Raw genomic sequence first — 26,622 nt, forward strand, 5'->3', positions numbered from 1 at the left:
TGCCAAATAATAAATCACAGTATTAGCACACTCTACTAATACCTATACTGCTCAAAACCACGGGAAATGATCCCTATTATATCATACATGCAATATATCATTCACCAATATAGGCCAATCATCAAATATGTACACAATATTTGAATATCAATTTTCCACTTTCAAACAGTGTTAACCGGTTAACGCCCTGGGTTAACCGGTTAACGCAAAACAGAATACAATTTTTACAGTATTTCAACAGTGTTAACCTGTTAACGCCCTGGGTTAACCCGTTAACGCAAGACAGAATACAAATTTAACAGTTTTTCAACAGTGTTAACCTGTTAACGCCCTGGGTTAACCCGTTAACGCAAGACAGAATACGCTTTTTGGCAAATTATAACAGTGTTAACCGGTTAACGCCCTGGGTTAACCGGTTAACGCAAGACAGACATCAATTCTTTTAATTATCATAACAGTGTTAACCGGTTAACACCCTGAGTTAACCGGTTAACGTAAAACAGAAAGTTGTTCCTGCGCTAACACGAAACAGAATGCAGATTTCCCCGCATTTTTCGCCGTTGGAGGACTTCCGGACCTCCGATTTCGATTCCGTAAAAAGCTACGCGTCCAGAAATTTACAACTCACCCAAATATAGATTCAATTACAGTTTTAACATAATTTGTTCATCACAATTTGCAGCATTCATCATCCCAATTAGGGTCAATTCAATGGCTTATTACTACCCATTACATGTTAACCCATAATACCCATTAAACGACGATAAACCCCCCTTACCTGAGTTAATCCGGCAATTGATTCTTTGACCTTCAACAATCGTGAATTCTCCTCCTGAGCCCTAGCCTCTTCTTCTCCCTTTCTCCACTTTCCAGCCGCTTCTCTGTTTTCACGTGAAAAACCCTTTTCTAATTGGGACTCTTTACTGATTCCAACTTATAATTCCAATAATAATAATCCAATAATATTCCAATTATTTAATTAAATTAATAATTATACTAATAATAATATCTATGAATGGTTTATCTTTTATTTTGAAAAATAATACCCTCTCATTCATATTATCATCATAATATACTATTAAACTTAAATTAAATAATTATCATATTTTATCGGGGTGTTACAAAATGTGCATTATTATTTATTATGATATTTTGTGTGCCTTATATTAATAATAAACGTGAATCATATTTTTAGTATATTATTTTATAAATAATTATTTTTAAATATAAATTATATTGTGATTAATTTCTTTGTTACGATGTAATAATTTTATACATCTTAAATTTACATAATGGTTAATTTAGAGTGTTGAAAATATATTTAATTATTTCATACCTTATAAAAAATTAAAGGTATTTAAATGTGAGTATTTTAGAGGATAATATAATATTTTAGTTAAAAATAATATAATAAATTAATTAAGGATATAGCATTTGTGTTAATTAAATATCATGTTTAGAAAGAAAGTGAAAAAAAACACAATAAAGATATGATATAGGGTCAAACCCATAAAAAATACATAATTAAATTAAAAATAGAAAAAATAAGGATACTGCTGCCGTGCTGCGTGTAGAAGGCAGAAAAGAATCAAGGAGAGAAAATACAATATTGATGGAAGAAAAGAGATTCTGATGTCAAACAACAATGCAAAACAATTTCTTTGATTAACCTCAAATTTCAGTATGAGTTTTCTACTTTTTAAGTTAGTTATTTAAATTTTTAGTCACTCTATTACCTTCTTAAAATTGTAGTTTTTCTCCATTCTTGAACCTCACCATTTCAATATGTTTTTCTTTATTATAACTTTGTTTTGAGTGGAACCAATGCAAAACGTCTGAACAAATATTAGTAATATTATCCACTAGTTTAATTTCTGATTTAAGGTAAGTTCATTTAACCTAAATTTTGAAATTAATATTTTTAAACGTATTTTCTTATTTAATTTTTTATATGTAACTTCATATTGTCAAATTTGATCGATTTGAAGGTGATGATTGGAACAAATCAAAGATCATTGCTGGTGGTTATGGATTCACATTAGAAAGCATCAAAATAATAAGGTACGAGGTGAGATTGCATCTATCATACCTGTCATACTTGTCATACCCCAAAATTCACCATACCCTTCACAAAGTTCATCTAGGTCACTAACTTTAGTCGTATGCATATCTTCATATCATTCATTTCATTTGCATAACCATTGGTCCAATACAAAAGGAAATGTATCATGAATTCAAAGCTTTGTGCTTGCACCTAGTGGAAACTAAGGTTTCTCTGCAACTGGAGGTGGTTCAACAATCAAACCATAATTCGAGGTATCTCTTAGAACTGGTGTAGTGTGCTCAACATTGGAGATTCAAATATGGCTTCTCGGTGAAGCAAAACCCTACTTTTGGGATCCTCATTTCATCATGGCTCCATAACCCTGGTTTCATCTGATCCATTTGCATTCCATTGATGTTTGATCCTCTTACTTGGTCAAGCTTCATCCCACAACCTTTTGTTCATGGCTATTCTTGTTGGTTCCTTGGTGTTGAGCCCACATGTGCATCATGTATTTGTATTCTTTGGTTTGTTCCTATTGCTATCCTTTGGTTTATTTCCATCGGGTCAAGGTTCTTCAAGTTCATTTCATGCCATTTTGATTGTTTGTTGATTTGGTCCATGGATCTTTGATCCATACTTATCGTTGTCCATTCAAGCTTGATAAGGCCTAATAAGATTCATTCAAACTTGTCTTATGTCTGTTTTTCTTGGTTTATGTGTATATCTTTGGTCCATAGTTGGTCACCATACATGTTCATATTAATTCATTCAAGTTCATATCAATATCATTCATTACAAATATCAAATCATACAAGATCATTCAAGGTGTTAATTCCATTTGTATCAACCTATTTCCACTCATCATAAACCATCAAATTATAAAAGAAATGATCATTTTCTACATAAGTTGACTTTTGGTCAACTGTTGACTTTTTGGTCAATCAAATGACCAAAGTCAACTCACCATTTTCATATCCCAAACCTTAATCCCTATTTCCATTCTTCCATAATCCATACATGCTTCATTTTGAAACCAAAATCATTTTCTAGCAATGCCCATTTAAATCCATGATCATACAAACCATAACCATTTCACAAGCTATTGTAACACATTCACTTAAATTTACCATAATCTCACATCATGACCTAATACCATGTGATTACATTCATTTAATCCAATTCACATTTTCATTCAACTACAAACAAGTACATAAACCATACAAACATGTATATTAAGCTTTTTTTCATTTCAATCTCAAATTCAAACTTTCCATTCAATTCCAACTTTCCATACATTTCAATTTACATATGTTCACAATTTCAAAACAATTCACAACTTCAATCCAAAGTTACGAGATTTACAAACATTAAACCTAAATTACATTCAATCTCAAACCCTAATCCAATTTAAACCTTCATTCAAACTTCAACCATGTCAAAATTCCATACGTTCAATCTCACAATCCATGTACAAATTTCAATCAATTGCTAAAACCATTACAATTCAAATTTTAGATTTCATTGTGTCATACAAACTCTATACAATTTTCAATTCCAATATCACATACAATTTTTAACTAACATTGCAGAGATAATCCTACAAAAACCAAAATCCAATAACTACTTGGTAACCAACATGTCCAAAACTCCAAAACCATGGGTTCCTAGCAGCCCACACACTTCAATTACCATGCCAAAACATGAACACCAAGACTCTAAAACAGTCCTAGCCAACCATGGGACCTGAGCCAGATCATGTACCGCATCATCAAGGCAACCTGCAATGACAAAATTTCAGTCCAAACATGTCCAAAACAGAAGTTTTTTCAGCATAAAACTCAGTATAATATGCAACATAAATTCATAACCACATTTAGTTCTAACACTCTAACATAATAATAATAGAATCCTAACACTAACCACTTAATAGAATTTAACAGATTTCCTAATTGTGAAAACCATCCTAACAAATCCATAACAACCCTCATAACTAACTAAACAAGTTTTTTCCAACCTCTATAAAACTTCCAACTGAATGGTAACCGAATTCGACTCCCCTAACTACCTCAGCCAAACCTCCTCAACCGGAATGGAATTCCCTCTACACCCTTTGAACTGAGTTTGCAACCATTTTTCACCTCAACCTTACACCCTCACAAACTTCCCTAACAACTTGCCAATGATCAACTGAATCCTAACCTCTTAAACCAACCGAACCTGGAACTTCACTCCACTTCCTCATAACCAACTCAACTAACCTCCTTCAAAACCCCCTCACAGTACCTCTAGCTTCCACAACAGAAACCAAACTCTTTCAACAGAATAACCAACTTCTACAACCTTCCAACACCTCCTCTAAGAACTTCCCTCAACAACTCCACAGAACCCTGCTCACCGAATGCTCTGAAAAACTATCTTCCAAAACCCTCAACCTGCATAATTTTCCAGAACTCCCTCCACTCTCCAACTTCGATAACAACCTTCGAAGAACCACATCAGAAACATAAGCTACACCTAGAAGAAGAGGAAGAAGAAGCTCACAACAAAGAGTTAAGATGGAGCAGAAAAAATTAGGAGAAAAGGGATAAAAAAGGCACTGCAATTTGAAAAAGAAAATGCTCTCACCTTTTCACAATTGTGAATTAAAGAACAACAATTCAACATTTTCATTCTTTGCCATTCATCATTATGCCTCAATCCGCCCATCAAGAAGGCAACGAGATTACGAACAACAATGACACATAAATGAAGCTCGTAACAGAAAGTCGAGATCAAAGTAGAAAATCAAAACAGAAGCGCGCAATACACACAAAGAGAAGGGTCGAAACGCTTTACCCGGTAGGTTCTTTTTCTTCCTTCAATCTCGTTAATTCACGCGGAAGAATAAGAAATGGTCGAATTTGGCTTGACGACGAATTTGAACACGGATTTGGTTCGTGATGGTGAAATTCGATCCTTGAATCTTCCTTCAGAGACCATATAAGCGTTTGCTTGCACGAGTTTGTTGCGTTAGGAGCTCGAGATCTTTATGGGTAAGAACCGTATTTGGTTTATTTGATGTTTCGTCATCGATTACTGGGATCTCGCCGTCGTTTTTTTGAGTTGTGAACATGGTTTTAAGGCGCCGAAGATTGTTGTTGTTGGAGAAAGAACGGGTTCAGTGTGGTTCTTGAGGCCATGGCAATATTCAGACATGGTTTGGTGTTAGGACTTTGGGCCTTTGGCCCAAACATTCCACACACACCCCTCCGTTTTCGTACCCCTAAGCTGGCCCATGTCCATTAGTTTTTCTTAATTATTTCTTAAAACTTGATTAGAGTTTTAATTCCAATTTTTTATATTAATCTTGCTTATTAGATTAGTTTAATCTTGTTAGAATTAGGTAATTTCTTGATCTTTAGATTTTAGATATTAGGATTAGTTCACTAGTCGCTTGATTAGTTAATTAGGTTTAATCAAATTTTAGATTAGATTTAGTTTTTTCTTAATTTTCCAGAAATATTTCATTGGTTAATCTTGCCATGATTAGATTTTAGTCCTTAGACTTTGGTTATTTCATTTTGTGGATTTTGTGTGGATTAATGTGATTAACATTTGATTTTGCCATGATTAGACTTTAGGCTAAATTTTCATTCAATTTGACTTTTGTATGATGATTGTTCATGTCCATGTAGGTTAGAATGAAGTTGTGATTTAGATTACTAATTTCTCATTTGATTAGTTGGATCCTAATTCATGTTTAGGTAGACTTTAGTGCTTAGAATTAATATTCACTTTAATTGTCCATTTAATCGATTCATATGTTTTGTGATCATATTGATTAAATTGAAAATCTCATTTCAATTTAGGTGATGAATGCCTTGTATGCTTAATTTTATTTGCCATGATCCCATGATAGATCTTTGATTACTTATCATTGATTAATCCATTATAATTTGAATTGATTTAAATCCTTGAATATGCTTACACTTGTTACTTCATTCTCATTTGACTTGATCTCATACTAACCCCATTTGTTGTTTTGTTTCCACATATAACTTTGAGATTCAAGCACACTTCTAGCTAGTCATGCTTCCAACCTATCCAATATCCTTGTATTGTTTGAAGTATCATGCCACTTGTATGCTTTAGGCATGGTACACGGTTTGTAATTTGTATAATTCTTTCCATTTTCATTTATGTTGTATTGTATGGATTATCCCTCATAGTGGGTCATATGTCCCTCCACCCCGTGAATATGTAATAGCTTAGGTTAATTGTTTTAGTTAATTCATCATGCATGCTAATTAAAAATATAAAAATAAAATGATAAATAAAACATTTCAAAAGAAACAAAAAGTACTTGATCCAACGTCAAGTTATTTCCCAAATAAAACTCATACCATTGCAACGCGAAAACTTGATTCGACGTCAAGTATTTCTCATCTATTCCATGATCCATGATCCATAATGAATTCAAAAAGTAAGTATCCGATGAATGTACAAAACCATAATGAGATATTCAGTTCTATATACTTACGTGTACCAAACCTGTAATAATCCTATATCCAACCACTGATTTCCAATGACCGTATCCTTTACATATTTAGGATCAACATAGAAACACTTTAACTCTCGTTCATGCAGCTCCAGGAGAGTTAGTTTTGTATTGTGGATAAGATAACATACTCCATCCGTTCCTTTATAAGTGTCGTTTTTTGACTTTTACACATACCAAGACAACTAATAATTGTTGTTACTTTTTAAATAATGATTATGTTTTTTTCTACAATACCCCTAACTTTTTAGTAATTCATTTAATCTTTTTCTCTCTATATATAATAAATGTTTATGGGTAATTTTGACAATACTACAATTAATACTACATTGAACCTTGAAATGACACTTAAAAAGAAACTATTTTTTCTCTAAAAAGTGTCACTTATAAAGGAACAAAGGGAGTATGTTATCATCAACGACTTTTATGCTTTTTTGTCTGGCTTTGAACTTGAAACGCAACAGAAATCTTCCTCCAGCAGCGGATGGAAATGATCGAGGGTATTATAATCCAAGAGAAATTTGCTCCAATGTAGTATGCATAGTAGTAAAATGAATTTGTAGAAAAATTATCGCCTTCCAAAATTGTTGTTATGTAATATACAGCAGTTCCATATAGCTGACCCAAAGAAATCGCAAATTGAAGTATGTAGCTGTATGATTTACCGGTAGTTATTGCGTATCTGTCATCCATATTAGAAAACACAAACAGTGAGATTTAAAATGAAAAATCGAACAAGATAGAACATAATCTTGCTAGTTGATGCATCATATCATTAGAATACGTTCGATTTGAAGTTTCAAAAGCATGCTCGAATCCGAATTAATTACTCTTGAGTTTAACTTACACAGCCAGAAAACTAGTTGAACCCTCCAAAACTGCTATTAGTCCTTCAACCGTTACTACTCCTGCATCCCTTCCTATATACCTTGAATCTCCTTTGCTATATTCCTTCCATATTATAGCAGAAAAACTCATCAAAAAGACCTCACATTCTACTTTTAGTTGGCATGCCCAATCATGAACGTTATTTTATTTTGGTCCTTCTTGTATATTGCGATCTGACATCTTTTGCACCACCTTTAATCATTTAGGGATTCATGTCTTGTTCCTCGATAGCTCGAAGATTGAACAAAATTCCATAGACTATAATGTGATATATCTCATGGATATATCTTTATGAATATCCATGAATCAAAACGCTTGCACCCTGTCTAACTTGATTGCTACATGTCATCTGCATTCTCCTCTTAGTGTACCTTATCTATCTCAAGAGATTTTATCACGTCACATCCAAAATCTTATCTTCCACTCTGACATGAGTATTGCTATCACTGTAATGCCCTTATTTAGTAATTTTGAATTTTTAAAAGTACCATAAAATATCTAAATTTTCAAAATAAAATTAAATTTTTTATACTTATATAAAAAATATCAAATATTACAAAAATAAAATACCGATAAAAATGCTTCCCAGACTTTTTAAATATACTATTAAATTTTTTAATTTATACTAAATTTTTTACTAGTGGATTTTTTAGTGCACACTATTTTGCTAAAAATGTTCAAAGATAAAATATTATCGAAAATTGAAGAAGCCGCCAAGTCAAATATTGGGAATAGCATAATAAATTCTAATATATGAACCCCAGTGAATCCGACCCATATCATGTTGTTCAAGCCCATGTCTATAGTGCCGCTTAAACTTGTCCATGCCGTGAAACCTATACCCACCCCCACAAGAATAACTTTATAATTTAAATATTAACAAGAAAAAAAAAATATATTTTTAACTTAAATTAAATTAGTATAAAATAATTAGAAGTTCCCTTATAAAAAAAACTCCGGTGAAAAATAAGAGGACACCCTTTATAAACCTAAACCTATCATAGATTTAGTAACACGTGTGCAAAATTTGAGTTGTTATTATTCCTTCTTTTTCTTTAACCTAACAAAGCTTCCGGCAGCTTCCGGCGGCAACTGTAATTCAAGCTCGCCGTTTCTTGGTATTGTTCCTTCCTCACCGTCCCTCCTTCTCCTTCTGCTGTGCAGAAAAAATCAGAACAAAGCTATGTCGTACGATGATGTAGAAATCGAAGACATGGAGTGGAACGAGGAGTTGCAGTCATACACGTATCCTTGTCCATGTGGGGATTTGTTCCAGATCACAAAGGAAGATCTCAAGCTTGGCGAGGAGATTGCTGGCTGCCCTAGTTGCTCCCTCTACATCACTGTTATCTACAACATGGAAGATTTTCTTGGCGATTCTGATCAAAATAGAACAAACAAGGGTCTTCAGCCCTCCAAACAAGCTGTCACCGTTGCTTGAATTTCAGTTTTTTCACAACTTCTTATGAATATAATCAATCATTACGACTTAGTAGTTTTAATCTATGTAACTTTTGTTTAGTTCGTTTTACAATTTGGGTAGATTACATGATTTGTTTTATTGCAACTGTGTGTACTTTTTTGATTTATTTTACCTGTCTATTGGATTATACAAACACAATTTGGGAGAATTCCCCAGATGTGTAGATAATTATGGAGAGAATGAAAAACATTAATTGCTATTCAATTTTTGGGTATCCGAATATGCTCAACAGTTTGAGTTTAGTATAAGTAAAAGTTGAACCTCTGAACTTTGTAAATTAAGTGGAATCGTTGCATGAAGCTGATATTTAACTTTTTAGGACGGCTCTATGGTTGAAATTCAAGTACTCTCTAGTCAGTTACTATGTTTTAGCATTTTTTACACTTCATCAATCAAAGCTGAATGTGCCTATATAATTTGTAAGTGAAAGGCAAGAGTGAAAATGGGAGCATGCTGAATTTGAAGAATAGAAGCATAGTTAGGACGGGAACGACGGCGAAGAGGGGCACTGGGAAGGTGAAAACTCACTGGGTTTGTTACGATTATGGGTATACTGCAGGACAATGGTGGGGAACTTGTCCTTCTTGTAACATGGTTGGCACAATGAAAGAGCTTCATGAAGCGAAAGCTAGTGATGCTGTTGATAGTAGTAAGCTTAGAAGTGGTTTATCAGTTTCTGAAGATGCAATGAGAACTTGGCTCCCACAGCGAGCTGATCAGTTGCAACCAGTTAAATTGAGTGAAGTTAACAGTGGATTCAATGAGAAGGGTTGGCGATTTCCTTTGTAAGTTTCTTTCTTTTTTTATTATAATGGTGTTGTGTTGTATGTTTGGGATTCTGTGGGTTTTAGATGATTTAGTTGTTGATTGCTATTTGGAGGTTTAGGGGTTGATTGAAATTTTGATGGACTAATCTTGATGATTTTGCGAGTATTTATTAACCGACTAAGGAATTTTCGGAAAATAGTAGAATACATGAGTTGGATTTGATTATAATACCATGCCTCAGTAGTTCTATCTGTTATCAGGTCTGGCTCTTTTGGAGATGAAGTTTCTATTGTGCTTGGCAGTGGTCTTGTACCAGGTTCGGTCCAATTTTCTTATTTGCCGTTTTTCATTAACTATGTTTGTCTATTTTTTGGGTAGGACTAATACAAAAGAGTCACTGCATTTGGTGACTTATGTTAGTGAATGGATCATTAATGGACCACTGTTTCTGTTCCTTTTTTTCTCCTTATCAATCAGCATGATGTTTGAGTTTTCATAATAATGCTTCCAACTGTAAAACCGGTTATATTGTATGGGCCAAAGTGTTGAACGATAATAAACCAACCCGGAAATAAAATAAGCTTAGCAGAGATGAGAATGATGCTTTGAAAGTGTGGAAAGATTAGACAAGATAGGATTAAGAATGACAACATTAGAGAGAAAGAGAGTTAGGGTAGCTCATATCGTAGAAAAGACAGTGGTAGCCAGACTCAGGTGGTTTAGGTACATGGACCAAAGACTTGTAGATTATGTAGTAACGAGAGTATGTCACATGGAGGGTAATTAAAGCTCTAGAGGAAGAGGAAGACTTAAAGAAATTATTAAGAAAGACATAAAGATTAATGAGTTTGATAGATAGATATATGATATATGACAAAATATTATGACATCGTTTGATCCATGAAGCCGATCCTATTTAGTGGGGTAACACTTGGTTGTTGTATAAAAATGCTTCCTGCTGCTTGTTCAAGAAGTTGTGATATCTTCCTTATTCCAAGTATCTTCCTTATTTCAGGTTTATTTGATGTTTTGGCACATAATGAATTTGTTTTTCATGGGTAATTAATTTACTACCGTGGTTTTGAAGGTTCTTTGAATTTAGTTAGTGGAGATCCTGGTGTTGGGAAGAGTACACTGTTGTTGCAGGTATGCATTATTTTTTCAAAAATCTGAGGATCAATCTTCTTTAAATGGACTTTTGAACTGTCTTTAATGCTTGGTTTATCTGCGATGTTGAATTGGAAGATGACACCGTCTTGGATGCTTTGTATTTCTATAGATATGGTTGTTTAGTTGCCGTGCTTTTAGAATCATTCTTTGTTTCAAGCCAAATTGTAACACTTTTGTTTATTTATTTATTGTATCGAGCATTAACCTGGTTGTTTGATTCTTTAATGATGCAGGTTCCTAGAATCGACAAAAGAGTACACGCATTGGCAAAGTTGGGTTACAAAACCTGTGTAGTACCAAAGCCTTAGGAACTGAAGGTCTAGAAAATATTAAAATAGTAGGATGCAAGAATCTGAAGGAGTTTATTAATGTAGTATTCAGTAGATAAATACAATTAAAACAAGCTGCTAAAATTGTGCAGATCTCTTTGTTTTGTAAGATGTACAATTTGACACTTTCAGAAGTTTGTAAATATAGATATAGTTTTGTTTGTCTTGTGTCAATTATGTAATTTGTTGTTACAAGCATTAAATTTGCTGAAGTAACTCGCCAATTTTAAAGGCATTATTATAATTTATAACTATGACTTAGCACACTTTCTTCTACTTCTGATGTGTTCTGTTCATTCTGCTTTTGCTTCTTCTGTGATATGTAGAGGATTCACAAAACTGGGCTGATGGGTGGAGGACAGTAACCTTGCCCACATCCTGTCTGTTATCACAACCCTCTTCTGCCCCTCATTTATAAGCTGCACATACAAAATCGTATAAGCGTGTTACGAGTGATTGAACCATAAGTAATGAGAATGGTCTAAAAGTTAAAAGTCTAAATTGATATTTTGAAGATATGCAATTCAATGAAAATCAATTGATACAATTCTTAACATTCTCTTTCGTCTCAGCCATCATAGTTTTCATTATTCTTTGTTCCAAGATCATCAGCAAGTCAGCATCAACGACTTTTATGCTTTTTTGTCTGGCTTTGAACTTGAAACGCAGCAGAAATCTTCCTCCAGCAGCGGATGGAAATGATCGAGGGTATTACAATCCAAGAGAAATTTGCTCCAATGTAGTATGCATAGTAGTAAAATGAATTTGTAGAAAAATTATCGCCTTCCAAAATTGCTGTTATGTAATATACAGCAGTTCCATATAGCTGACCCAAAGAAATCGCAAATTGAAGTATGTAGCTGTATGATTTACCGGTAGTTATTGCGTATCTGTCATCCATATTAGAAAACACAAACAGTGAGATTTAAAATGAAAAATCGAACAAGATAGAACATAATCTTGCTAGTTGATGCATCATATCATTAGAATACGTCCGAATTAATTACTCTTGAGTTTAACTTACACAGCCAGAAGACTAGCTGGACCCTCCAAAACTGCTGTTAGTCCTTCAACCGTTACTACTCCTGCATCCCTTCCTACATACCTTGAATCTCCTTTGCTATATTCCTTCCCTATTATAGCAGAAAAACTCATGAATTAGACAAGTTCAAATAAGTCAAACCCAAACAAGCCTTAACTGTAAATTTCTCAAAAGGTGTTGTAAATTCTAACAATGTTGTATATGTGTTCAACGTCAAATTACAACGAAAAATGACTTACAAACTTCAGCAAGGTAGAATCCGGTGTTATCCTTGAAAAACTCTGGTGCGAAGACAAAATAACCCTCAAGAACTATGTGTGTGAGACCAGTGAATGCCCACCAGAAAATTAGCAGCCTATCGACTTTTGTTTTCTTGAGGCGTCCTGCGGATTTCAGTCATTTAAACAAAATCAGAAAACGTAAATCCATTTCAAGATGACAGAAATTCAAATAGCAATGATAGTGGAAAGCATAGCAAAAATCCTGAAACTTGTGATTCTATCTATCATCAACTATCACGGCTGCAACCACAATAACACTCAACTTTGAGTTTTATAACCGAAAATTAAACTTCGAATTTAGTTTTTGTGTCTTATCATATACTCTGTTTGCTAAAGAATCCTAATTATGCTATGTATAGCCAAGAAGCACATTGTGACCAATAGGTTACAATTCCTGTCCCCTGAGTTTACCAAATACAAGCAGCAACTCAATGAACAAAAAGTACTAAAAAATACAAATCCTAACAACTAATGACCAGAAACCCAACGCATTTGAAATTAAATATCAACATACTTTGATGCACAAAAGCACCATATTTGTTTATGATTGTGTCCAACAAGATTATGCACATGATGATGAGATCCTAAACATTGGTTGTTAACCCCAACATATTTGAACTGTCAACTTTAACAAGGCAAAATCTTGGCCTATGAAGCACGGACACAGGACAAGGGTAATAATTTGAAGGAAAAAAAATTGAACATAATTACAAGTGTCTCGTGTCTGTGGCTGACCGTGACACGGACACGCATTTTACCAGATGTGCCGGTGCTACATAGATCTCGGCAGGCTCAACAATATGATTTGACCTAAAAAATTTCATGGAAAATCAAGTGATTTCTGTTCCAACCAATTTGACCATACTATAGCAAACCAACCCAAATACAAATTGATGTCAAAGCAAAATGTAAAACTAAAGCACCCATAGCAACAAAGCAAAAAATAAATTGAAACTGCACCCACATAGGTTTTATAATATAAAAAAGGGTCTTTTGTTATGAATGAACAAATTGAGTTAATGGGTGTGTTATTCAATAACACAAATGAATTCAATTGAAATTGCATCGCTTCCTTCTTAATGAAACATCTTAAATTAAGTTGAAATTTGAGAGTGAGAATTGTTTACCTGAGAAGATCCATGTGAGAGAAAAGAGGATGACAGTGAAGGATGCAAAGACGGAGAGAATGTTGGATTGAGAGAGGAAGCATGGAACGTAGCCAGGAAGATGCAAGTCTCGTGGAACGTAGGGATGAGGATGTGACGCTTGAGATCCCGCCATGTGAATGAATGAGTGTTTGACTCTTTTTTGAGTTCGAGTGTGTGACAGTGTTTTGGTGGGTGAATTTGTGACTTTTTAAGATACATATCACATCGTGTGAAATTAAATTGCACCGGCCAGTTCAATCCATTTACAAGTTTGAGGGGGTTAAAACTGGTCGGACTCGATACTATGGAGTATTTTTTTACACAATTTCTTAATGCATCTATTTATTACTTCTTTCGCGTACCATAATCATTCATGAATCATCCATGCCATTATTTCATATAGATTAAAAAAAAAATAATTAAAAGAGAAAATAAAATATTAAAAATAATATTTTTAGTAAAGTACATTTATCATGTAATAGGAATGATAAATATAATTGAAAATTGAAATGGATTATTTATTTTGAGACATTTTTTTATTCTAAATTTTTATTTTTTCCCTCATTTAATTTCAAAAAGAGCGAGAAAAAATTGTTGTTTTCATTTTTACACCGGAGAATCCCATGTGAAGACATTTGGTTCATCGGTTTTTCAACAGCGGATAACTTAAGAGTACATTTTTTGGTTCGTGTTTTGAGAAAAATACACACCGGATAACTTAGACGCAAGTATTTTGGTTCATAATTTTTTAACACCGGATAGCTAACCATGAAGTTATCCGTTTTGAAAAGTATTATGGAGAACTTGGTTCTCAGTTTTTCAATTCGTGTCTTTGACTTTTAAGTTTTTTTTTCAATGGCTCGCATTAGAGGCTAAGACCGGAGCATTTATCGATGATATGGTGATGGACGACAACCTCAATAGTCAACGAATCGAGAGAAAGATCATATAGGTGCACCTGAGCCTCGTCCACTGCATCCAGCATTCCTCGGAGGACCGTTTGATACGTCTCTTCTAGTGAGGTCTTTCGAGCACTACATGTAGCTCATAGTGGACTGATACCTCAGTGCGAACCAGTAACTAATGCTAATGAATTATGAGACTTATGTACTATTCAGAGTTATGTATTATTTTTTATACTTATATATTTTGATACTTCTTTACTATTTTATGACTGATGCAATATAATCCAAATTATAACATGAATTCAATATAACATGGCATCAATCGTCAATACAAACTAAAATATAACAATCACAATACAATCATAATCTAACATATTGCGACACTACAGGCGTAAGGTGTTGCCAATGTTGTAACCGTCCAACAAATCCTATCATCCAAGAATTTGCATTTGGTGTGCGATACTTCTTCCAATCCAATGTGATCGGTGGTAACGGAAATCCTTTATTCATGTTTACATGTTTAGAAAATTAATAAGTAAGACATAAATAAAAGATATATAATTAACATAACAAACATGAATATTTACCTACAAAACCAATGCAGTAAATGGACACATTAGGTGAATCTGAAGTCGTCATAGGAAAGAAAGTCAAACTAAGATAACCCAATGAGGCAAGAATGACGTTATACCGATTTGTTACCACATAACTCCAACATCTGCTTTAGTTTCCAATGCGCATACTCAACCCTAAAAAAAACTTAAATCAGTATACTTAATATTAATATAAATAAACTATGACTAATATTAAACACCTTACCTATTAGTCGTGGTGTTGCCCAAATGTAACACTTGGTTGATCCAAGCTTCAATAAATTTATGTTTGTGAGGAATCAACCATGTGTCTTTCACATAATAAAAAAATAGTCTAAAATTCATACATGTGTGCTCAAACTGTTGCAACTGTTGATGGTACTCCACCTCATCATTAGCCCTTACAAGTTCATACCATAGTTGATGTCATACCAACTACTTCAAATAAAGATTGTATGTACTTATTTGTCTTGTATGTACTTATTTGTCTTGTATGTATCTATACATATCTGGTTTTTATCGCATATCATCAAAGGCATATCCATACCTGCTAAATATAAATGTAATAAAAATTAGTAAAATAAAATAAAAAATAAAAAAATGACTTCCGAAACACTTCAAGGTAAGATATCCAGTTTAAAAAACTACAAAATCGGAACACTTACGAAAAATTTATCCGGTTAAGAAAAAAACAAACCGGAAAACACTTGTTAAAGTTATTCAGTTGAATATTACGAACCGGGTGACTATTAAACAAGTTATCTAATTTTGTGAATACAAGGAAATCTTTGCTTCAAGTTTTCCGGTTTGATAAAAATACATATCGATTTCGTTGCTCAATGTTATCCGGTTCGCGTGGTATGAGTTCTCAATTGTTGCTTTTGACTGACTTGAAAGAATAGTAAAAGTTTTAAAAAAAAGTAAAATTAACAAGGATAAATTTGAAATATTTTGAAAATTATTGTGGTAGGGGGATAAATGTGGGGGTATAGGATGAAATTTTCCTAAATTATCATGTAATAATACAAAAATGTTCATAATTTCTGAAGATGCATCTCTGGACGTATTATGAGTAAGTTAAAGTTTGACTTAACGTTAAATTTTTTTGGAAATACATCTTCATAAATATTGCGGAGATGCGTCTCCAGACGATACTGATTATAAAACATGCTAAAACCCCTCTCCTTCCCCCTTTCTATAAAAACACTCTAAAAAATTTCTCAAACTCTCACAACTCACATTCTCTCAAAATCAACCAACCAAGTTCAAAGTTTCTTCCATTAACATCAAGTACATCAAAAACATCATTTAACACTGAAGTAAACTCTCAATTTGAAAGTTTTTTGTTTTTATAATTTTTTTTGAGTTTTTGTATAAATGAGTAGAAATTGATTATTAGGTTAAGAAATAGATAGTTTTTGCATGAATCATAGTTTATACATACTGAAAATGTGTTTGATAATTAAAAATAACGATCAAAAATTTATTTTTTGGGGTTTGTTGGTCTCCATTACCGTCATTGATGAACCTGAAAGTTGCAGTAAATTCCGGAGATGCATCTCCAACAAATTTCAACATTTGGATTGCCAGTAATCGAAGATGCATCTTCGTAGTTTATCTGGATGGTTTGTTTTTGCTTTTCTTTTGTAGGGTTGTTTGTAGTAATTGTCTGACACTTGTCTAGTTGACTTACAAGCATGATGGCTGATAGAAATGACATACTAAGACACTGGAGGATTGCGCAACATGCATCAGTCCGGAGGGAGAAGAGTGTTAGACGAGGGCAAAGATCTAGAGGAGAGTGAATAGATCGCAAATAAAATTTTCTTTGATTTAAAAATCTATTTTAAAATAAAATTATTTATTATGGCAAATGAAAGCAATTCTAGATCGACACTCGTATATCCCGAACTGTTACCGAAAGAATTAGATATGTGTATAAACTGTAATAAAAACGTATAACAATGATGAGAAAACAAATCAATATGCTTTCCAAAATAATGTTTGAACAATTCACATTTTGTAATCAATTTCCAATGAAATAGGAAACAAAAATTGACTAAGACAATTTATCAAACACTTGATGTGCAATAAACAACAAGTTGATTTTCCTTTGTGTTGATAATATGAAAAACCAATTGCAATTGCTTAGATTGCAATTATCTTACAAAACAGTTTGAAATACTTCAAAACAAATAGAATCATCAGTATATGAAACTGCACACTAAATGAATATGGGAGAGAGAGAGAGAGAGAGAGAGAGAGAGAACACAGGGATTTGTTTAGGTAGTTCCCCAATTGTCCTCATTATGGGTACATCTTCCCCTAATTCCAAATAGAATTGAGATATTGAATTAACCTTTGCAAATGTAGTATATAAGAGAGAAATAGTAATTCAAACCCCTAATCCATAAGTTTGATGTTGATTTTATCTTCTTTTCTTCCCTTGATCTTAAGCAAGATTAAGTGACCCATGATTTCCAATCCGATGCTCTGGTTACCGTTACTCCTTTAATAGAAAATTCTTTCTTCAAAGCTTTCACTCAGCTGAATCTTCATTGTGAAATCTTGTACAAAAAAATCTAAAATCACCCTTGATCTTGGAGGGAAACCCCAAACTAGTTTAATCAATGAAACCCCCATAGAGTTCTTAACCCAATTTGATTACAACAATCCTAAATTGGACTTTATCAATCTTATCTAGATGACACCCAACAAAAATGATTATATGGAATTATTGTATGTGTGCATGTGCATGTATGTGTGTGTACGTGTATGTGTGTATATGTGTGTGTGTGTGTGTGTGTGTTTGTGTATGTGTGTGTGTGTGTGTGTGTGTTTTTATGTGTGTGTGTGTGTGTGTGTGTGTGTGTGTGTGTGTGTGTGAACTATAGGTCGACACATAGAAGAAAAAAAAATTCTATGTGTTGACACATCCGCTATAAAGGTCAACTCATGTATTATAGTGTTAAAGCTTGTAGGCTATGTTAGATGTTTCGTCTCTGTAGGCCAACACATAAGCAACATATGACCTTCACAAATTCATGACCTATACAGGTCGGCATATGCGTCAAACAGGTCGACACATAACTTACACAGGTCGGCCTATGCAACAAAAGTTTCTAAGAATTCACAGTTTTTTCAAATCTTCATTCCTTTTTTTGCCTCCAAACATGCTTTCATGTAAATACTTCATATGTCATCATTTACTAGTAAGTTTTCTAGTGAGTAAAACCTATATGAAACTGGAATTTCAAAGCATTCTCATAATCTTCAACCTTTTCTCTATGCATACACACAATCAAACTACACATAATCATTTTTTATTGGGTGATATCTAGATTAGGATTAATAACGTCCAATTTAGGTTGTTGTACTATAAAATTGGGTTGAGAAATTTGAGGGTTTCAAATCAAAAAACCGAGTTTGAGTTTTCCTTCAAGATCTTTTAGGGTTTTAACGTTTTGGACAAGATTATGCAATCCGGATCCGATCGAGTGAAGTCTTTGAAGAACGGGAGGTTATTGCAAAGTACTAGCGTAGGACGGTGGATCACATTGCTAAATCTTAGCTTTCAACAAGTGCGTGTTTGGGATTCGATCGAGTGAAAGCTTTGAAGAACAAGGGGTTTCTGGCAAAGAAGTAGCGTGAGACAGTGAATCAAAGCAACATTGTTGGTTACTCGATCAAGCTTTGATTAAGGGAAGAGAAGGTGGTAGATTCAACATCAAGCCTAGTATTTGTAGGGTTAGATTGCTACATCTCTCTTGTATACATACATTTACGAAGTAAGATATATTACACTATCTCAATTCGCATTCCAATTGAGGGCAGATGTAAACATAGCGAGGTCGATTTAGGAACTACCTAAACAAATCCTTGTGTACTCTCTCTCTCTGTGTGTGTGTGTGTGTGTGTGTGTGTGTGTGTGTATATATATATATATCTTTTATTTTCGATTTGTAAATTGTTGATTTCATTGGTCGTTTGATCAAATTGTTTGGATAATATTTTTTATTACGTTTTAAAATTGGTGTTGTTGATTTGATCACAAACCTTTAGGTTGTGATTGGATTTTGAGATCAATAATACCACATAAAACTCCAAATAAAAATATTGATCGCACACTAAGTGTTCGACAAATTTCTTCAATTGATTTTTGTGTGAATTATCATTGAAAGTAGACTTTTCCTTATTGTAACACCTCAAAATTTGCCCTCCTCTCTTGGGACTAGCATTAACATATTGCATACATTTTTTAGGTCATTAGGCATTTCATGTTGCATATCATGTGTGTAACATCTCAAAATTTGCCCTCCTCTTCTCTAAAAAAAAAAAAAAAAAAAAAAAAAAATTTTTTTTGCAGGCTATGAGTCGACGCATAGGGTCAGCGCATAGACCACGGGTCAGCGCATAGCAGGCTATGAGTCGACGCATAGGTCAGCGCATAGGCTTCGGGTCGACGCATAGCAGGCTATGAGTCGACCGCTCGCGCAAAAACTCAGTTTTATGGGTATTTTTTGCTGTGTGAAGCTGTTTTTTGGTTGTTAAGTCACTTATTTTCCAGATTTTGTTCACATAACTCATTTTTTCACTAATTTCACTTCATTTTGCTAATTGAGGTGATTAAGGATGGATTAAGTTGGAGTATATATTCCTAATCATAACAAACTCCTAACAGAACACACACTTTCCAAAACCAGATCTGAAAACTCATCACATTCTCTCAATTTCCTCAAGAATACAAAACCTTCAACTTCATCAAACTTCATCAAATCTTGATCAATCTTCGAAATTCTTCTGGCATTGATCTTGTATCATCATCTTCTACATCTGTTTTTGCTTCTCATCATCAATCAAGCCTCCAAACACGACTGTTCAAAGAAGCATCATTCATGGTGGATTGTGATTTCGCGCGTTAGGAGCTGTTTCAATCAAACCTAATCGCATCATTCAACTCCCTGAAGCATCTAGTTCATCTGTTTGAGGTTGAAGCACGCAAAGAACAGCTAGAACACCACTGCCATTACAGGTATGTGATTTTTTCGAGTGTCACGATTCTTCAAGTGCTTAGGTGCGTTTTGTAGAGCATAGAACGTAGGTTATGGTGATGTGAGTAGTTTAGCAAATGATGCACTGTAGGCTAAGAGATCTGGATTTGAAATTATGAACCAAAACCCTAAGTTGATCGATTCGTGAGATAGAGGAACTTTTAGGTTAAATTGAGTTGATATTTGAGATCTACGTGGTGAGACGAGGCCAACGGTTATCCATTTGCTTGTTTTGGTGAAAGTTTTGTGTTCATGTGTTCTTCGTGTGCTGGAGGAAGAAGAGGAAGTTTTCTGAAAATTGTTGAGTTTGATCTTCATTCTCGTTTGAAAATTTAAACTACCTGTTTCCCGCTCCCGCCTTAATTAATTACAATAATGCCATTGGATATTCATTTTAATTTAATAAATTCATAAAAAATCATTAACATGTTTAAAAATTCATAAAAAATTGTAGAAAATTCAGAAAAATGTGGAAATTTTTGTGTTGACTTTGTTGTTGAGTGTAGAATTTGTTTGACCTATTGGTCAAAGTTGTGCATGGTATAATTATTGTTTGACTTAGGCTTGTCTCACATGTACTCATATTTGATACATTCTACCATTTTGTTCATAAAATGCACATGCTTGCAAATAAATTCTTGAAAATTTTTGTGATGATTGTGGACTCATTGATGCTCATTTCCATATAAATTTCATGAATTTTTGATACCTGGTCAATGAGCAGCAAATTCTGGAACTTAGGTGTGACAATTTGTGTCACACCTCATTATGTCAACTTGCTGGATTTTTTTGAGTGACCTATACTTGTTGGATTAATGTGAAATTTTGCATGATGGTTGATTAACATGTTAAGATGCTGTATGAATTTTTGTGGAATTTTACATTGCATTTTCAATTTGATTGTGATTTTTCATTTTTGTTGGTCAATTGTGCAAGCTTGTTTGACATAGGTTGGTAGATTGAATTAGAAATGCTCATATGGTATTGGACTGTCATGAAATTTGATATGCATGAACTAGACACATTGTGTGACATCCCTGTTTTGGTCTCATCCATTTCTTTTTAGTTTCCAATGAGATATGAATTTTTGAAGTGGATGTATGCATTGATGGTGTGAATTGAAGCATGAAATTGTGTCTGTTTTTGTTGATTTTCATTGACATGGTTCCATTTGCCCAATTAAGCTCAAATTTGACATGGTATACCTTGATTGACCCCTGTTTATGTGTATTTAATTTGAGATTTTTTTGATGTGGATTTGAATGCAATACTTCTGTTGGTATATTTGATGCTTCCTTTGAACCAATATGGATTGTTTTGTGCATGAATTGGATATGGTGGATGATATAAACATGAGACCAAGGATGTTTGCTCTTGTTTGATGTTAATTTGATGTTGGATGGTGGATACCTTGCTGTTTTAACTTTTTCTTGCTTTTGGACCCTAGGCTTGGCCTAGTGGTCTAGTTGCTAATATTTGCTTGATTTTTCAGGGTCAAAAGCATAATGTACATGGAGAATGATACAAGTTGATTTTAATTGATGTTGTGGATGTTTATACACTAACATAACATTGTTTTGTAGGTGTTGGAGCTTGGGCTTAAGCCTTGAGCTTGCTTTGTGTTGTATTGTTTAAACTGTTTGATTGTTTGCTGTACAATTTGTCTGATTGAATACTGACTGTGTTGGATTGTTTCCAGGTACTTTAGTTGCTCAGTTCCTTGTGAACTTTTGCTTTGCGTTGCTTAAGCAACTTGCATTGAGGTAAGTCCTCTTGACTTCATGTAGTCTGGAGACCCGGCTGTTACCGGGCCGGGCAAATAAATGTCTGAAGTCCTCCTTAAGAGGCAATGATTGTGGTTGTTTATTTTTAAGCCCAAGCAGGTGAAAGTCCTTTAAATAAGGCAATTGGTGGAAGGTAGGGACAAGCAACCTGTCCCCCACTCTTCAGTTGAGTCTTCTCCTTGCTCCCATTACATGGTTGAAGCATTGAGATCCTAACCCAAGATCCTGTGCAGTGCACATTGAGTCAGAGTCTCCGAGTATAGAAGGGTTCCCCTATTCTGGACCCATGCTCATTTGTCCGCTCTCCCTGGTTAGGGATAAGAGCTGTGAGGTCTGATCCTCACTTCATCCTTTCATCTGCTTCACCTTAGCCTCGTAATGGCAAGGTTAAGAGCAAAACCAGCTGGTACAGACGACTCGCTTCGGCGGTCAAACCCTATTGATTGAGCCTCTTGTTTGGTTATAGTGGGTGTTTTGTGGATATCTGATTGACATGCTTGTTTGAGATACCTGTTCTCATTTGATGATGTATGATTGTATGCTTGTGTGCTAGCTTCTTTCCTGGTTAGGTTAGTTTGCTTATGCAAGTAGGATAGAAAACCGAACTTAGGGTTAACGATGCATGACAACATTAGGCTCGAGTCTCAGCTCCCTAGTTGTGTATCTTTCCCCGGTTTCTGGTTAGCAATTTAGTCCCTTTCAGGGGAACTACATCGCCCTGATCCTCGTTCCAGACGAGGTATGTAGGCAGGTGGTCATGCGAGACCACTCCGGGCAACCTTTTTCTTTTTTGCGTGCGTTTACTTGTTATCTGACTGTGTGTTTGGGTTCGGATGCCGACGTAAGCCCAGTGATTGGCTGTCGGGCTCCACGTTTGCCCTTTTGAGAGAGTTTTGGTTCGGATGCCGACGTAATTCCATCCAGTGGTTGTCGGGCTCCATGTTTGCCACCCTTGCTTGTTTGTATGTTTTGTGTTGTTTGGCGTGCGTAAGCCGAACTACAGTGGCTCTGATTCTTGTAGCAGACAAGATATGTAGGCATAAGGTGCGATACCTTATCGAGCTCCCTTCTCTTAACCCCACCTGCGTTCCCTGTGTGTGTGTGTGATGTTTAGCAACCTTTTCTTTATTCTAGAACGTGGATCCCTAGGAGTACCTAGGACGTGAGGGGTGCTAATACCTTCCCCTTGCGTAACCGACTCCCTTACCCATTCTCTTTGGTCGCGAGACCATTTCCTTTCCAGGTTTCTCTGAACGTTTCCTTTCCCTATCTTGGGATAAATAACGTTTAGTGGCGGCTCTGTGTGTGTTTTATTTTCGAGCCTCGCCGGTTGATTTTTCGCAGGATGCGACAGCTGGCGACTCTGCTGGGGACCTTCGATGTAGACCTATGCTGGTCCATCGTCCCTAAGCGAGTCCTTCCTAGCGTTTTAGGATTGGTTTGGGTTGCTTATTGTATGTTGTTTATTTATTGCATTTATTATTCTAACCACTGTGTATATATTTGCATTAATGTCTGCATGCATCATACTATCATATTGTTGCCGTCCTCTGTACAGGTGGTTCCTCAGTTTTGGGGGGGAGTCAGTTGAGGTAAAAGGTCCAATACCCAGACCATGAGTGAAAATCTAGGATGATTAGGAATAGAGTGATTCATGGGAAGCGGGTGGTATGGCGCCACTTAGCGGAACATTGATATCACGAGCAGTTCAGACCCTAGTAGGATATGATCGTTACATACTTCGGGTGTGTATATGATGGTATTCTGCGAAAGGTTATTTATGCTGCGTTTCTTTCGACTTTACCCTGGCCTAGATGACACCCGTGAGTGGGGAGGGAATGATCATTTTAACAGGTACAGATGGTGACTGTTGGTGATTGATGGTGACTCAGATGGTGACTCTTGGTTCCGTGTATCAGAGACACATTTATAAGTCGGATTTATGGTCATTTATTATCGTGACGCCGGAGTGCTGTCCGTGATTCATCAGTGGGGATCCGTTTATTTCAGGATTCCCCGGGCCGAGATATTTATCAGTGGGGATCCGTTTATTTCAGGATTCCCCGGGCCGAGATATTTATCAGTGGGGATCCGTTTATTTCAGGATTCCCCGGGCCGATTCAGATGGTGGTGGTGTGTCTGCTCAGAGATGGTCCAGTGATGATGATGATGTATCTGTCTTCCGTTTATTTCGGAACCCGTGGGTCAGATTGGTGGTTACATATTTCCTCAGATGGTTATGATCAGTTCAGAAAATAAGGGTTGTGACTCAGAACAACAAATGATCAGATGACTTGGATGATGGCAACGCACTGCATTCATTCATCAGCATCATTCTCATTTTGCATCCATCTGCACCAAACTTACGTCTAGCTATATGGGGAGTATTATGGATTGAGAATCTGGTTGAGAGACATCTTGAATTTCAGAATCTGAATGTCAAAATGTTATTGGTGAAATATTATCTGTCTCGATGAAACCAGAATCAAAGGACAGAAGCTTCCTCATATGGATAGACGTTGCATTCATGCATATTAACCTGTTTGCTGTTTTGCAGGAATCGTTGCTCGCGCTCGTAGAACTGTACCTTTGCACTCAACCCGTCCTCACAGATACTACACCAGGCGCAACACTCCTAGGCTGATGGATCTTCCGAATACTGATATCCTTGAGCTGAAGGACAAGATAACTGAGTTGATCAACATCATGCAGGGTTTTGCAATTGGTCAGAAGGCTCTGGCAGAGAAAGTCGAGAAGCTCGAGCGGGCTTCTGCAGCAAACAGCGGGGTCAACCTGGATGGTGTCTCCAATCAGGGGCTGGGTGGATCCAGAGACGGTGAAAAAAGAGCAACCGTGGGTTTGGTGAATGACAATGCTGTTGGTTTTGGTGCTGGTGGTCAACCTGAGCCCGGTCTGGGGCAGAATTTGAAGGACAATTGTGTGCCTCCTTTCTATGGGTTTGATGATGATAGGGAGGAGGACAGAGAGGCTGACCAATTCTCCATGCTGAATGATCCATTTGGTCAATATGGTGTCCAGCCACAGAGCAAAGAAATTCAGTTGCTGGCAGAGAAGGTGAAGGCTCTGGAAAGCCATGCTACTCCGGGATTTGTCAACATGTCCAACATGGGATTGGTTGAGGGGATTGTGATCCCACAGAAATTCAAGGCGCCCGCATTTGACAAGTACAATGGGAGTTCTTGCCCAGAGACTCACCTCCAAGCCTTCGTCCGCAAGATCTCTGCATATACGACTGATCAGAAGCTATGGATGTACTTCTTCCAGGACAGTCTGTCCGGAGGATCCTTGGAGTGGTACACCAAGTTGAAATCTGCCGACATCAAGAGCTGGCAGGATTTGGGAGATGCATTCTTTAAATAGTATCAGTTCAATGCTGACATGGCTCCTAGTCGTACCCAGCTGCAGGGTATGTCTCAGAAGTCAACTGAGGGGTTTAAAGAATATGCTCAACGGTGGAGGGAGTTGGCTGCCAGAGTTCAACCGCCGTTAGTGGACAGAGAGATGTCTGATCTCTTCATGGGTACCCTGCAAGGGGTTTTTGCTGAAAGAATGGTGGGTTGTCCCGTCACCAACTTTGCAGACATTGTGGTGGCAGGGGAAAGAATTGAAAGTTGGCTGAAAATGGGGAAGATCCAGGGTGGTAGCGCCTCGTCATCGGGATCAAAGAAACCATTCGGGAACGGTCAGCGCAAGAATGAGGGTGACTCGAGTGCTGTGTATGAGCAAAGAGGATATAGTGGGGGTCGTTATTATCAGCATGCTGCTGCGGTAAACATCCCTGTTGGTAATCAGTCAGCCAGACAGCAACGTCAGCCACCGCAATCGAGAGCCGGGTACCAGGTGAAAGGGAAAGGAGTTGATCGTCACTTCGACAAGCCGCCCGTGTCATATGCCGTGCTGTTCAAAAAGTTGAGGGATTTGGGGTTGGTCCAGCCGAGGGCGATGGTTCCGATGAGATCTGATCAGAGGCCACCTAACTATGATGAGAACGCCCAGTGTGAATTTCATTCTGGAACACCGGGGCATACCATTGAGAGCTGTAGAGCATTCAAGAATGTTGTCCAGGACCTGGTGGACTCCAAGGCTATCAATTTTGCACCGTCTCCAAATGTTAATGCCAACCCTATGCCGGCACATGGTCAGGCAATGGTGAGTGCAATTACTGAAGATTCAGATCACGCCTACACCGTGGGTGAAGAGACTGACAGTAACTGCGGGTTGGATGGTTGGATAAAGCCGTGCGTACCAGGAAGCTGGAAGGCTTAAAAGATCAACACTGTTACTCAGTCTGAAGAGTAATGTTTCTTGTTTTCAGTTTATTTGCATGAAAGCCATACGTGTTGCCCGACACGTAATGGTCCATTGTAAGGGCCACCTCATGTTTAAATTTGCATTTCTGCATCATTAATAAATGGATGTTTTTCAGTCAAAAAGCGGTGTTCCTTGTTTTTCATTTATTTTTGCAGTTTAAAAACAAATAAAAATGGCAATGTTTTCTGCTTTTTTTTTATCTTTTTGATTTGTCTCGTCCCGACTTCAAAAAAAATTCTTCTCCGGATCTCATTGATAACAATT

General features: G+C 36.0%; 4 protein-coding genes and 1 long non-coding RNA gene across 8 annotated transcripts in view; 2 read left to right on the forward strand and 3 right to left on the reverse strand.

The window, feature by feature from the left end:
* LOC127087413 (uncharacterized) overlaps positions 1 to 11,383 on the forward strand; it is a 30,551-nt gene extending 19,168 nt beyond the window's left edge. The window contains exon 15 of the mRNA XM_051028305.1: positions 11,127 to 11,383. Within this exon, the coding sequence (XP_050884262.1) occupies positions 11,127 to 11,201 (75 nt within the window). The 3' untranslated portion in view covers positions 11,202 to 11,383. The remainder of the gene's footprint in view (positions 1 to 11,126) is intronic.
* On the reverse strand, positions 3,446 to 5,282 carry LOC127087417 (uncharacterized). 2 transcript variants are annotated; one of them, XR_007789964.1, is made up of 2 exons: positions 4,883 to 5,282; positions 3,446 to 3,825 (listed from the first exon to the last, which is right to left on the reverse strand). It is a non-coding gene; the product is annotated as an uncharacterized LOC127087417 (long non-coding RNA). The 2 variants fall into 2 exon arrangements; XR_007789963.1 differs by having other exon boundaries at positions 4,673 to 5,282.
* LOC127085889 (probable 3-beta-hydroxysteroid-Delta(8),Delta(7)-isomerase) lies at positions 6,999 to 7,562 on the reverse strand. The gene is made up of 2 exons (XM_051026450.1): positions 7,432 to 7,562; positions 6,999 to 7,266 (listed from the first exon to the last, which is right to left on the reverse strand). The coding sequence occupies exons 1-2, from the start codon at positions 7,560 to 7,562 to the stop codon at positions 6,999 to 7,001; spliced, it is 399 nt and encodes a 132-aa protein (XP_050882407.1).
* Positions 8,442 to 9,159, forward strand: LOC127087416 (diphthamide biosynthesis protein 3). The gene has a single exon (XM_051028310.1). The coding sequence runs from the start codon at positions 8,656 to 8,658 to the stop codon at positions 8,911 to 8,913; it is 258 nt and encodes an 85-aa protein (XP_050884267.1). The 5' UTR covers positions 8,442 to 8,655; the 3' UTR covers positions 8,914 to 9,159.
* Positions 11,237 to 13,989, reverse strand: LOC127087415 (probable 3-beta-hydroxysteroid-Delta(8),Delta(7)-isomerase). Of its 3 annotated transcripts, none has more exons than XR_007789962.1 (5): positions 13,673 to 13,989; positions 12,504 to 12,647; positions 12,247 to 12,355; positions 11,778 to 12,112; positions 11,237 to 11,641 (listed from the first exon to the last, which is right to left on the reverse strand). XR_007789962.1 is itself a non-coding variant. In XM_051028309.1 (4 exons), exons 1-4 carry the CDS (start codon positions 13,824 to 13,826, stop codon positions 11,845 to 11,847), a joined length of 675 nt encoding a protein of 224 aa, XP_050884266.1. In that variant the 5' UTR covers positions 13,827 to 13,989; the 3' UTR covers positions 11,237 to 11,844. The 3 variants fall into 3 exon arrangements, 1 of the variants encoding a protein (XP_050884266.1); XR_007789961.1 differs by having other exon boundaries at positions 11,768 to 12,112; XM_051028309.1 differs by having other exon boundaries at positions 11,237 to 12,112.
* Positions 13,990 to 26,622: the final 12,633 nt, after the last annotated feature.

This window comes from Lathyrus oleraceus, chromosome 5, assembly GCF_024323335.1.
Source record: "Lathyrus oleraceus cultivar Zhongwan6 chromosome 5, CAAS_Psat_ZW6_1.0, whole genome shotgun sequence".
In the NCBI taxonomy this organism is placed as follows: domain Eukaryota; kingdom Viridiplantae; phylum Streptophyta; class Magnoliopsida; order Fabales; family Fabaceae; genus Lathyrus; species Lathyrus oleraceus.

Excerpts from the sequence above, each read along its gene's own strand:
- LOC127087415 (XM_051028309.1), bottom strand. The coding sequence starts at position 13,826 with ATGGCGGGATCTCAAGCGTCACATCCTCATCCCTACGTTCCACGAGAC. Across the intron at positions 12,356-12,503 it reads ATTCTACCTTGCTGAAGTTT|GGAAGGAATATAGCAAAGGA; the intron begins GTAAGTCATTTT and ends CTGCTATAATAG. Across the intron at positions 12,113-12,246 it reads CCAGCTAGTCTTCTGGCTGT|ATACGCAATAACTACCGGTA; the intron begins GTAAGTTAAACT and ends TATGGATGACAG.
- LOC127087416 (XM_051028310.1), top strand. The coding sequence starts at position 8,656 with ATGTCGTACGATGATGTAGAAATCGAAGACATGGAGTGGAACGAGGAG.
- LOC127085889 (XM_051026450.1), bottom strand. The coding sequence starts at position 7,562 with ATGAGTTTTTCTGCTATAATATGGAAGGAATATAGCAAAGGAGATTCA. Across the intron at positions 7,267-7,431 it reads TCAACTAGTTTTCTGGCTGT|ATACGCAATAACTACCGGTA; the intron begins GTAAGTTAAACT and ends TATGGATGACAG.